Source organism: Lithobates pipiens, unplaced genomic scaffold (assembly GCF_037356315.1).
Source record: "Lithobates pipiens isolate NorthernLeopardFrog02 unplaced genomic scaffold, aLitPip1_a1.2 Scaffold_18, whole genome shotgun sequence".
In the NCBI taxonomy this organism is placed as follows: Eukaryota; Metazoa; Chordata; class Amphibia; order Anura; family Ranidae; genus Lithobates; species Lithobates pipiens.
Window position 1 is genome coordinate 213,279,388 of NW_027507758.1, and position 13,759 is coordinate 213,293,146.

The following is a 13,759-nucleotide window of genomic DNA, read 5'->3' on the forward strand; positions in this document are numbered from 1 at the left end:
TTCATCGATCGATCAAACAGCCGATGTTCGACTCGAACTTGAAGCTCATCCCTAATACACAGGAATGTTGTCTATCTTCCAGTTCACATAGCATTGTTTCCTAATGAGATTCAGCAACTTAATATGATGTTTTGAGGTAATACAGTCCATTTTTGCTGACAGCCGATCAGCAGTCTGGGATGGTTGCTGGGTAATGCAGCCCTGTATTTTCTGCGAAGGGTCTGAGTTTAAACTTTTAGTGAGGGTACTCATTGCTGTGTGGGAATTTGCCTTAGTAGTTTTTTGGTATCAGGAAGTTTGGGACCTTGGGATGCAGGTGTGAGGGATGTTAATGTCTGTTCCTCAACAGCAACCCTCTCCCATTTAACTGGTTCTATTTTGTCGTTCTGCATCCTTTTGCCAAATGTCCAGATTGACCACATTTAAAACAATGGTCATATGTGGCTCCCCGATCAGTTTTTTACAACACTTACAATCCCTTCTTCTTGTTCTCAGCATTGCTGCAGGCCCGATCTTGTCTACCCCCTGAAATTTGAAGAAGCTTTTTCATTTCTAACATTTCTTTTCAAGATCAGGTTTAGTATTCAGGGTTTGCTGAGTTATTTGACTACTCACTTGTGGTTGAGGCAGTAGTGTATTTAGGTTTTGTGCTACCCTAGGCCTGACTAAACTCGTACACCCCCAATTTAATTATGACCCACCCCTTCCTGTCAAGGCCACATCCCGTTTAAGACCCACCATGGCAGCTGTAAACCCCACCCCTTACTCTTTAGGCTCCACCTCATCTTCTCTGTGGCTACCAAGTACCTACTTGTATATTTTGTTGTTCTTTATATCATTTCAAATGTTGTATCTATTATTTTCAGTGCCATCAGTACAGCCTTATCAGTGCAGTCCCATTAGTGTGACCTTATCAGTGCAGCTTATCAGTGCCCATCCATACAGTCCCATCAGTGTAGCTTATTAGTGCCCATTGATACAGTTCCATCAGTGCAGCCTATCATGGCCCAGCAATACAGTCCCATCAGTGCAGTCTTATTAGTGCCCATAAATACAGTCCCATCAGTGCAGCTTATCAGTGCAGCTTATCAGTGCAGCTTATCAGTGCAGCTTATCAGTGCCCATCAATACAGTCCCATCAGTGCAGCTTATCGGTGCAGCCTATCGAACAGAAAAAAAGTGCCCAAGTGGTATAGGAATAGTACCTGGCTGTCGTATTGGTTCCCCTCATCCTCCCCTCTCCAATCGTAAACACACAGAGCCTGGGCAGGAGACGGGAGGAAGTTGCTATAGATGCCATGGATGTCCATCAGTTGCTTTAAGTGCGGACAGTTATCGGCCACTTATGGGGCGCCAGTCCACACCCTCCCTCCCCAGTCAAGTCACCATCAGAAAACGGCCCCACTACAAGCTATAGTAAACTGCCCACCATCAGCTGGGGGCTGTAGCTTTGGACAGTTTGTGTGTGAGAGCCAGGACTAGAGAGAGGGGGGCTTTTTTGTGTGGGGATTCCGCCCCCCAAAAAGTGCCACCCTAGCCCTGGGCCTTGGCCAAGAAACAGCACTGACTGCACTCCAACCACTACTTGCTTTGGCGCCCCCGTTCAAAACTATTAGCAGCTCACCTATGCACCTCATACAAAACTCACTTCTAAACTCCCATCTGCAACTCATCTTTGCACCCCCTGCCACAACTCACCTTTGCACCCACCCATCCACAACCCACCTCTGCAACCTCTATTCGCAACTCACCTCTGCACTCCCACCAACGCGCAACCCACCTCTGCACCCCCCCCCACCTTTCTGCAACTCACATCTGTACCCACTGTCTGCAATTCACATCTGCACACCCACACTCTTTGACAACTCACCTCTGCACCCCCTGTCCGCAACTCACCTCTGCACCCCCATCCTTCTGCAAATCACATCTGCACCTCCTGTCTGCAATTCACCTATGCACGCCCCCCTTCCATGACCGCAGCTTATTTCATCACACCCCCCCCCCTTTACAGCTCACCTCTGCACCCCTGGCCACAACTCGCCTTTGCACCCTTTTCTACAGCTTATCTCTGCAACCCCCCAACAGCTAAGCTTTGTATCTCTTTAACTTAGCTCCCTAATTCTGCAACTTTTTTCTGACCTCTGTATCTCCTCACCTTTGCATAACCCCCCCCAACCCCCTTCTTTCTGGCTTTACCCATTCAGTGTATAGCACCTCTTTCCACTTGCCAGTGGATCATCAGGCGCAGGGGGCCCCATCCGGACACCTCAAGCTCAGCATGTAATGGCCCACCTCCTGCCCATGAACACACAGTGCAGGGCAACTGGTGCAGCAGCTGGGCAATTCTGTGGAAGCCAGCAGAAGAGATGCGCTCCGGGCTGTCACTTGTAAGCACAGATTTGAGGCTTCTGTGTTTACTAGTAACAGTAGACAGCAGTGAGCACACCCGTGCTGAGCCTAGATGTCATGGAGAAGAGTAGGCGGACCCTCTGTCAGTTGCTTAGAGTGTGGCAAGTCACCGCCCACTTATGGGGAGCCACTCTCTGCCCTCCCTCCCTAGCCAACTTACCACCAGAAAACGCTGCAGCTACAGTAAGCCGCCCGCCTCCAGCTGGGGGTGGTTTGTGTGCGGGAGCCAGGACTCGTTGTGCGGTGATGCCACCCCCCTCCACAAATTGCTGCCCTTGGCCTAGGTCAAGAAACAGCACTAGGTTGAGGCAATGGTACTGTGCAAGCTGCGCTAGTAATAGCAACTGTTTCTTGAATACAATGTAGAGTATTGGGCTGGCACTCGCTGAGATTCACTCTTCTGCTCACTATTCATCCACGCCCCACATTTGGCACCAGTTTTGTTGCACATATGATGAATAAATTAATTCCACAGCGCGATAGGAGTAGGTAAAAATGGGGTGTTTAAAAGATGGCAGCTGCAAGACACGAGACATACATTACTCTGGGGGAACAGGGTGCAACTGACAAAGCAATGATAAAGTACAGCAAACATACAAAAAACTGTACACATATAGTCTCAAATGCTTCTGAATAACATTTCAGTAATGGATTCCAAAAAGCACATGTCCTGTACACTAGGAATATATATCTGCAAAAGTACAATAAAAATCATACAGTTTGTTCTCATATTACACGGTGGCAGCATTTACTTATCACAGGAACACTAAATGATTTTAGTGCTAGTTATGGTCCTGGATTTTATATTTCTTACCTGCAAGACACATGGGACATACAATACTCTGGGGGAACCAGACACAAGGTACTGTATTTTCCTTCCCACCTGCTGTACAGGCAGTGTTCTAGGAAATGTGTGCCCTTTTTGGTTCCAGGCTGTTGCTGCAGCTGGACATATTATATAAACTATATAAGCTCACATTTAGCACCTTTCAAGGGGGTGTGGGTACCTGTTATTGACAATTCTGACAGACCTTGCTGCGGCGAGGTATGTCAAAAGTTCAGCCCCCCTCCTTCCCTGCTGCTGGGCCATTCAGGAAGTGCAGCAAGGAACTGACTGTGAAGCTGCAAGGCTTCACTGCCAGTTTCCCTTACAGGCTATGGTGGCAGTAGCACCTGGGAGCCGACGGAAACATCGGCTGGGGTGCCAACATTGCTGGACTCCAGGACAGGCAAGTGTCCTAATATTGAAAGTCAACAGCTACAGTATAGTCTGTGGGGGGGGGGGGGGGGGGGGGGCTGGAGCTCTGCTTTAAAGCTTGTCTATGTTGTCAGGAAAAAAAAGGGGGTGGAGAGCTAAAGTTACACTCTGCAGTGCTCAGTAGGATAGGTTTGAGAGCCGATTGGAGGGAAGGGACACACCCCCCTCCACACAGGAACAGAGATGAGGCTTTCAATCATCTGGAGGTCCTTCCCATCACCTTTTTTTCTTAGTGTCAAGAAAACTTGTCAGAACTGTTTCATGCTGATAGCAGAGGAATGAAGCAGAAATAAATGGCACTTAGTGCTCTTAATTGTGACAAGTACACACTATAGAGGGATATGCTTTGTTCCTATTTCATATCTGAGGTTTACAACCACTTCCCACCCGCTACATAGCAGAATGACAGCCAGAAAATGGTTGTATTATCTAGACTGGGCATCAGCTGTGTCCACAGCTCTCATGACATGGTAACCAGGAACTGCTGTTTATCAGCTTTTCCTCTACTCGCGCTGACAAGGTAGGAGTAGAGGAGAGCCGATTGGCAGCTCTCCTTATGGTGGGGGGGTCTGCACTGATAATCAGTGCATTATTAGTGCAGACCCATTGGGAATGCCCACTAGAGCCCACCAGGGATGCCAATCAGTGCCCATTAGGATTGTCAATCTGCCCATCAGTGATGCCTGTTAGTGCCTCCTAACCAGTGCCACCTATCGGTGCCTCATCATCAGTGCCTCTCTGTGAAGATTTATAACAGAAACGAAAAAAAATATATATATATTTTTTTATTTGTAGTGCAAAAAAAAAAAAAAACCTAGTGGTGATCAAATACTACAAAAAAAGCTCTATTTGTTTGAACAAAATGATAAAAATCTTGTTTGGGTATAGCGTGGCATGACCGCGCAATTGTCACTCGAAATGTGACAGCGCTGAAATTTGTCCTGGGCAGGAACAGGGTAAAAGTGGCCATACATTATACAATTTTCCTTTAGATTTACCAAAACCATAAGATATGAGGTCAGACCTAAACACTTTCAATTAGTATGCAATCAGGCAAATCGTATAATCTATGATCAGCCTAATATTTACATGAAGATTGAATAACCTGAATTTCAATGCCTGAGACAACAATAAGGTTCCATTTTCCCTGGTGAGTCAGGCCTCCCTCTCTATAGCAGGAGTTTCTCTTTAATCGTGTGTAGGCCTATGTTTGCATCACACGCACATAATCCACCCCCCCCCCCCCCCCATTACAGCAAGGCATAGTAACCGTCTGAGTCAGTGGTTCTTCTGCAGCAGCTCTTATTTGTTGTCTTGGCAGCAGTTCAAAGAACGAGGAGGAGGGGGTGGCGAGCGAGCAAGGAAACGTGGGCGTGTAAGCGCAATGACAGTTACTACGCCTGCGCAGAAGGGATGCGGTGGTGGCTGGACGGAAACTGTCGAAGAATCAAGTAAATAGAGAACTGGAATCACAACGGTTGGCTCGGTCGTGACGTCATCGGCTTTGCCAGCAAGTCTTGTGAGAGAGGCGGGAAAAACCCCGAAGAAACGTGAGGCGCCGTTCCGTGGTTAATGTGAGCCCGTTTTAGCGCGATGCGAGACTTTGGAGGATTTGTTGCTTGGCGTAGGAAGGGGTTAAACTTGGAGTTGTTGTGAGCTTTTGGCAGCGGTCTAGTGAGGGGGGCTCCTCTGGTGACTGAAGCCGCAGCCAATAGAAAAGGCGCATCCCTCCCCCCTCTTTTTCCCCTTTGTACTCCTCCCCCTCCCGAGAGCGGTGCAGCTGAGGAAAGGAGAGAAGCGTTCATAGAGAATTCCTGCTCCTCCCTCTCCCGGGCGTAGTGTACATGACTGAAGCCGGACGGACGAGCAGCCTAGGCGGAGGGCACAGGCGCGGTTGAGTGTGTGTTCTCCGTCCTCCCAGCCTCCTTCGCGGCCCCGTGTGCTTTTCTATACCTTGCTATGTCATCCGCCACCATAGCCGCCTCCCGGAGACAGTCGTGTTACCTGTGTGACCTGCCCCGCATGCCATGGGCGATGATCTGGGACTTCACCGAGCCCGTGTGTCGGGGATGCGTGAACTACGAGGGAGCGGATCGCATCGAGTTCGTCATTGAGACGGCCCGGCACTTGAAGAGGGCTCATGGCTTCCAGGAGGGGAGGTCCCCGGGGCCTCCTAGCTCGTCCTCCTCGGTGAAGCCTCAGCTCGGTGCGAAGGAGATGACGCAGATCGTACACCCGGTGGGGGGGGCAGAAGGTGTCTCCAGGGCCTCTCAGCAGCCCCCCCCTCAGCAATGCATGGATCGCTACCCGCTGGTGGGAGACAGGCCGCCGCCCCGCCTCGCCTCGGATTATAGTGTCGGCAGGCCGGTCAATGGCATCCTTCTTCCCAATGGCTTCCCCAAGCCGGAGGAGCCGCCGGAGCTGAACCGGCAAAGCCCTAATCCTCGCAGGACTAGTGCGGTGCCCGCTTCCCTGGGCGCCCTGATGAATGGTTCTCCGATGGGGGTGCGGGCTCCTCCGATGGGCATCACCTCTGGGGATCTAGGGACTAAGAGATCCGGATCGGTGTCCAGCACCGAGCACGACTCTAAGGACAAGCACCGGGCGGATAGTTACTCCGAGCTGGGAGACAACCACAAAGGGAGGTCGGAGGAATGGATCAGCAAGCCCAAGACTGTGAGGGACACGCTGATGGCCATGCAGCACAACCACTTGCCCTTCGACACCAAATTCAAGAAGGACCCGGCCACCGGGAGGGCGATGGGCTTCGAGGCCGGCAACCCCGCATCCAAATCCGGTACGGATTGTTTTTCCACCATTCCTTTAAATCAACAGGCTAATCTCCTATTGGCTGTGGGTACACATAGCGGGGGGGGGGGGGGGGGGCGCTCTTTCTAGAAACAGGCTTTGGTCTACTGTGAAGTGGGTGGGAGCCCCGTGTATGAACGTCCTACGTGTTTCCGTGTGCAGCGTGGAGGGACTGCAACGTGTTATTCCACTCATGGCAAGGCAGCAACCAATTGGGCTTCAAGAACCGAGCTCTAAAATGTCCCTTTAGGATCGTCATGCACGTGTTTGCCCAAATCAAACATCAGTGGAGTGAGACAAAACTGACAAGACCATGCAATGACTGACAGGTGGTGATTGGTCTTGGGAAAGGTCTAACTTTCTAGGTAGATCGCATTTTTTTCTAGGGGTCTCCAAACTTCCTAAACAAAGGGCCACCTTTTTTTTATTATTATTATTATTATTATTATTCAGGATTTACATAGGGCCAACGGTTTACGCCACGCTTTCCAACTTGAGGTTAGACAGTACAAATACAATACTTTAATACAGTAGAAATCGGAGAGCCCTGCTATGTAGAGCTTACAATCTAAGAGGGTAGGTTAAAGAGGAGCTGCACCAAAAAAAAAAAAAAAAAAATTAAAAGCCAGCAGCTACTAATATTGCAGCTGCTGACTTTTAATAATATCACACCTGTCCCAGGTTCCAGCGATGTCGGCGGCAGATGACGAGCGATCGCTCGTCTCGCTGCAGCCACCGCCGCCATCCTATGTCAGGGAATCGGTAAGTGAAGCATGAGGGCTTCACTGCCTGGTTCCCTACTGCGCATGCGCGAGTCGCGCTGCGCTGGTTCCCCGCTGTGTCTCTGGGAACTGTGTTTCCCAGAACACAACGGCGGGGGTCTGCGGCGGTCTGGCCGGAAGTGGGTGCAGTTACCTGGATTATCCAGGTAACTGCACCCCCCCTCCCCCCCGAAAGGTGCTGATTGTGGCACCGGAGGGGGGGAGGGATAATACTAGCGGAACTTCCCCTTTAGGGTGAAGAACCGCTTTAAGAGATGCAAGAAGTTGTTATAACTCGGAATGTTTACTGTCCTTTAACCACTTCCTGACCAGAGCACTTTTTGTGATTTGGCACTGAGCCAATTTAACTGACAATTGTGCAGTTATGCGACATTGCACCCAAACAAAATAGATGTGTTTTTCTTGCAAATGGGGCTTTCTTTTGGTGGTATTTGATCACACCTGCGGTTTTTATTTTTTGCGCTGTAAACAAAAAGCACCAATTTTTTTTATTTAAAAAAAAAAAAAGCAACATATTTAATTTATTTGCTAGAAAATACTCCCCCCCCCCCCCCCCAAAAAAATCTTCCTTAATTTTTTGGTAAAAAAAGTCACAAAAAGCGTATTTCAATCTGGTTTGCGCAAAATTTATAGCTCCTGCAAGATAGGCGGGATTTGTGGAATTTTTTTTTTTTTTTATTAGTAACGGCAGCGTTTTTTTTTTTTTTTTTTTATCGTGACTGTGACATTGCTGTGGACACATCGGGCATTTTGACACTATTTTGTGACCGTTGACATTTATATAGCAATCAGTGCTATAAAAATGCACTAATTACTGTGTAAATGACACTGGCAGGGAATGGGTTAAACGCTAGGTCAATAAAGGGGTTAATTGTGTTCCCTCACTGTTTTCTAACTGAAGGGGGGGGGGGGGGCTCACTAGAACATGACAGATCACTGCTTCCGATGACAGGGAGCAGTAGATCCCTGTCATGTTGCTAGGCAGAACAGGGGAATGCCTTATTTACATAGGCATCTCTCCGTGTTGCAATCGCTGGCCACCGCCGGACTTTGAGTCTGCGGACAAGCTCACACGCCCACTAGCCGGTGGTTTAAAAGGGACGTACAGGTACACCCATTTGCGCAGCCATGCCATTGTGCCGGCGCACACCGTCATGTGCTGGTCGGCAAGCGGTTAAACATTAGGGGGGCTGCGCTGTGGCCAATGGGGGAGAAGAAAATTCCCTGGCATCAATGTAAGTAAACAATGCATCAATGTGGGTGTCAGCAGGAAGCTCATCACTTTGGGTGAACTATGCCCCACTGTTGCTGGGAGTGGGAGGAATAATGCCACAAGGGCTGGCCACAATTTGGAGATCACTGATCTAGATCATAAGTGATTGACAAAGGTGCAAAAAACGCAGTTGATCAAACCCGTAGACTCCAATACAAACACCCCCCCCTTTTTTTTTTTTTTCCCCTCCCATAATCCATTGACTTCACCATCTGTCGCTTGGACAAATCCAAGTTTCCTTGCTTGATCAATATTTGATACATTAATACAAAATACATTTTTTGTGTGTATGTATATGTTATACACATACTCCTAAAGAAGTTTGTACAATAAGATTAAATTGTGTATGGTCAGAGTCAGTCTTCTTTTATACTATTGACTAATGTGAGGGGCCTGCACAGATTGAATTTGCATCTAAAGAGGAAAACCGCTGAAAACTTTTTTTATTAAAAGCCAGCAGCTATAAATACAACAGCTGCTGACTTTTAATAAATGGCGCATTCACCTGTCCCAGGGTCCAGCGATGCCGGTGAGGTAATCGGGAAGTGAAACGTTGCGGCTTCACTTCCCTGTTCCCTACTGCGCATGGGCGAGTTGCGCAATGGTCCGCGCTGTCTGTCTGAAACAGGAAGAAGCATAGACTCCTGTGGGAGTCTATTCCTGGAAGTGGGTGCCAATACCTGTCTTAGACAAGTATCGGCACCCCCCCTCCCTCCCCCTGAAAGGTGCCAACTGTGACACTGGCGGGGGGTTCTGATGAGCGCAAGTTCCACTTTAGGGTGGAACTCCGCTTTAATGGGTTGTCTTGATTGTATGGTGACCCTAAAGCTGGCCATACATTATACAATCTTATTGTATAATGAGCAGACTGGGGTGACAATTTTCCTTTAGACTTAACAAAAACCATATGAGGTCAAACCTGAAAAAACTTTCAGTTTGTGTCCAATCAGGCAGGCCCTTGCACTGTTTTTAAAATAAAGATTGTACAGATTTTGTAAAATTTGTGGATATGCTTAAAATGTTGTCAGAAATGCAGTATCGTTTTCTGTGAGCTGCATAGAGATCTGCCTTCCTAGGTATTTTCAGTTGACTACCAGTTGCCCTGCCCCCTATGTGATGGGGAAAATTATATGCTTTGGTGCATATCAGTAGAGCAGACTGGGGTGACAGCTAGGGCTCCCTCCATAGGTTCATTGGAGTGAGGAAGCCACTCAGGTAAAGGAAGTGTGTGTTTTTTTTTTTTTTTTTGCAGGAGAAAATAAAGCAAGGGAAACGCATGCATGCTGCCACATGTTACATTTTTGGGTTTACTTTTTAACCACTTTCAGACCGGACCATTTTGCTGGTAAATGACCAGAGGTCTTTTTACACTTTGGCACTGCGCTGCTTTAACTGGTAATTGCGCGGTCATGCAATGTTGTACCCAAACAAAATTTGCGTCCTTTTCTTCCCACAAATAGAGCTTTCTTTTGATGGTATTTGATTGCCTCTGCGATTTTTATTTTTTGCGATATAAACGTAAAAAGACCGCAAATTTTGAAAAAAAATGATATTTTCTACTTTTTGTTATTAGAAAAATCCAATAAACTCAATTTTAGTCATACATTTAGGCCAAAATGTATTCAGCCACATGTCTTTGGTAAAAAAAAAGTCAATAATTGTATATTTATTGGTTTGCGCAAAAGTTGTCACATCTACAAACTAAGGTACGTTTTCTGGAATTTACGCAGCTTTTAGTTTACGACTGCCTATCTCATTTCTTGAGGTGCTAAAATGGCAGGGCAGTACAAAACCCCCCCAAATGACCCCATTTTGGAAAGTAGACCCCCTAAGGAAATTGATAAGAGGCATGTTGAGCCCATTGAATATTTTATTTTTTTGCCTCAAGCGATTGAATAATGACAAAAAAAAAATTTTTTTTTTTTTTTTACACAAAGTTGTCACTAAATGATATATTGCTCACACATGCTATGGGCGTATGTGAAATGACACCCCAAAATAAATTCTGCTGCTTCTCCTGAGTACGGGGATACCACATATGTGGGACTTTTTGGGAGCCTAGCCGCGTACGGGGCCCCGAAAACCAAGCACCGCCTTCAGGCTTTCTAAGGGCGTAAATTTTTGAGTTCACTTCTCACTACCTATTACAGTTTTGAAGGCCATAAAATGCCAAGATGGCACAAAACCCCCACAAATGACCCCATTTTAGAAAGTAGACACCCCAAGCTATTTGCTGAGAGGCATGTTGAGTTCATGGAATATTTTATATTTTGCCACAAGTTGCGGGAAAATTACAAACTTTTTTTTTTTTTTTTTTTTTTTTCACAAAGTTGTCACTAAATGATATATTGCTCACACATGCCATGGGCATATGTGAAATGACACCCCAAAATAAATTCTGCTGCTTCTCCTGAGTACGGGGATACCACATATGTGGGACTTTTTGGGAGCCTAGCCGCGTACGGGGCCCCGAAAACCAAGCACCGCCTTCAGGCTTTCTAAGGGCGTAAATATTTGACTTCACTCCTCACTACCTATTACAGTTTTGAAGGCCATAAAATGCCAAGATGGCACAAAACCCCCACAAATGACCCCATTTTAGAAAGTAGACACCCCAAGCTATTTGCTGAGAGGCATGTTGAGTCCATGGAATATTTTATATTTTGCCACAAGTTGCGGGAAAATTACAAACTTTTTTTTTTTTTTTTTTTTTTTCACAAAGTTGTCACTAAATGATATATTGCTCACGCATGCCATGGGCATATGTGAAATGACACCCCAAAATAAATTCTGCTGCTTCTCCTGAGTACGGGGATACCACATATGTGGGACTTTTTGGGAGCCTAGCCGCGTACGGGGCCCCGAAAACCAAGCACCGCCTTCAGGCTTTCTAAGGGCGTTACAGTTTTGAAGGCCATAAAATGCCAAGATGGCACAAACCCCCCCCAAATGACCCCATTTTGGAAAGTAGACACCCCTAAATTTAGGGGTACACTAGTGAGACTAGGTAATAAATGGCGGGTGCCCTGAAACTATAAAAAAATAACTAACCAACCAGCGTCACCTGTAACAGTTATATGGTGATCACTGGTGAAAGGGTTAACTAGGGGGCAATCAGGGGGCTTTATGCGGTAGTATATGGGGGTCCCTGGCGCTATAAAAAGCTGCGGCGAACCTAAATACCTACTTGCCTAACTAGCGTCACCTGTGACACTAATACAGCGATCAGAAAAACGATCGCTTATTAGGCTGGGTTCACACTGGAGCGATGCGGGAACGCCACGAATGCGCGGCGGGTTCCCGCATCGCATGCCTCCCGGCGGCAGTTCACACTGCCCTATGCGAACTGCTGGGAGTGTCAGTGAAATGTTACTGACACCCCCAGATCAGTTCGCATATCGCAGTGCGATCTGCAAACTCGGATCGCATGGTGTGAACACCCATGCGATCCGATTCTGCTGCGGGCCAAAAAAAGGGTCCCGTGCGAATTTGCGGCGGGTGCGGCGGGTGTGGCGGGTGCGGCGAATGGCTGAACTCGAATCGCACAGAGATCGGATGTGATTTGCACTGCAGTGCGAATCACATCCGTTCTCAAACCGCTGCAATCTGAACCCAGCCTTAGTGACACTGGCGACGGGGGGTGATCACGGGGTTAAACCTTTATTGGGGGGGTTAGGGGGGTACCTTAGAACTAAAGGGGGCTAACCCTAACTGCCCTAACAGTTATTAGTCACAAATGACACCCGCCGGGTGATCAGGGGGTTAAACCTTTATTAGGTAATAAATGGCGGGTGCCCTGAAACTATAAAAAAATAACTAACCAACCAGCGTCACCTGTAACAGTTATATGGTGATCACTGGTGAAAGGGTTAACTAGGGGGCAATCAGGGGGCTTTATGCGGTAGTATATGGGGGTCCCTGGCGCTATAAAAAGCTGCGGCGAACCTAAATACCTACCTGCCTAACTAGCGTCACCTGGGACACTAATACGGCGATCAGAAAAATGATCGCTTATTAGGCTGGGTTCACACTGGAGCGATGCGGAAACGCCGCGAATCCGCGGCGGGTTCCCGCATCGCATGCCTCCCGGCGGCAGTTCACACTGCCCTATGCGAACTGCTGGGAGTGTCAGTGAAATGTTACTGACACCCCCAGATCAGTTCGCATATCGCAGTGCGATCTGCAAACTCGGATCGCATGGTGTGAACACCCATGCGATCCGATTCTGCTGCGGGCCAAAAAAAGGGTCCCGTGCGAATTTGCGGCGGGTGCGGCGGGTGTGGCGGGTGCGGCGGGTGCGGCGAATGGCTGAACTCGAATCGCACAGAGATCGGATGTGATTTGCACTGCAGTGCGGTGCGAATCACATTCGTTCTCATAAACCGCTGCAATGTGAACCCAGCCTTAGTGACACTGGCGACGGGGGGTGATCACGGGGTTAAACCTTTATTGGGGGGGTTAGGGGGGTACATTAGAACTAAAGGGGGCTAACTCTAACTGCCCTAACAGTTATTACAGTCACAAATGACACCAATGCAAAAAAAAAAAAAAAAAAAAAAAAATGACATTGGTGTCACTGTGACTGGGGGGCAGGGGTAATTGGGGGGGTGATCGGGGGGTAAAGGGGGGGTGTGAGTGTGCCTGGCATGTTCTACTGTGTGTGGGATGTGTTGGTGCAACTCACTGATCCGCTCTCCTCCGTGTCGGAACGAAAAATACCGACACGGAGGAGAGAATACATCACTTCCTCTCCTGTGTTTACATTACAGGAGAGGAAGTGATGTCACCGGGGATTTCTATTCGTCGGGAGCGATCGCGAGGGGGTGGCCATGAATGAATGGCCGTCCCCTCGTCCGGGATCGCTCCCGAACGAAAACCGACCGCCGCAGGCACCGGGCGGGGGCCCGATCGGGCCCCCGACCCGCGGGAGGCAAATCACGTACATGTACGTGCTTATGCCTGCCCGTGCCATTCTGCCGACGTACATCGGCGTTAGGCGGTCGGCAAGTGGTTAAAGTAGAATTCTAGACTTCACTTATTTTTAAATGGTTCCTTTACTAAACCTTTTGACCACTGTGTGCTGTAATGGATGTAGTATTAGCTTAAAGGGTAACTCCACTTTCATGGGGTGGAATAAAATGGCAAATAAAAAATGTTGCGCATACAATTGCAACACAAATCTTGTAATTGAATGTTGTTAAAATTACCTTTTCCTTTTCAATCTGCAGC

At 47.9% G+C, this 13,759-nt stretch overlaps 1 protein-coding gene across 2 annotated transcripts in view; it reads left to right on the forward strand.

The window, feature by feature from the left end:
* The first annotated feature begins 5,000 nt into the window (after positions 1 to 5,000).
* The window catches only part of IRF2BP2 (interferon regulatory factor 2 binding protein 2), a 146,030-nt gene continuing 137,271 nt past the window's right edge, over positions 5,001 to 13,759 (forward strand). Inside the window, exon 1 of one of the 2 annotated variants that reach the window (XM_077486557.1) lies at positions 5,001 to 6,464. In XM_077486557.1, coding sequence (XP_077342683.1) covers positions 5,627 to 6,464 — 838 coding nt within the window. In that variant the 5' untranslated portion in view covers positions 5,001 to 5,626. The remainder of the gene's footprint in view (positions 6,465 to 13,759) is intronic. The other variant, XM_077486556.1, reaches the window with a different exon arrangement.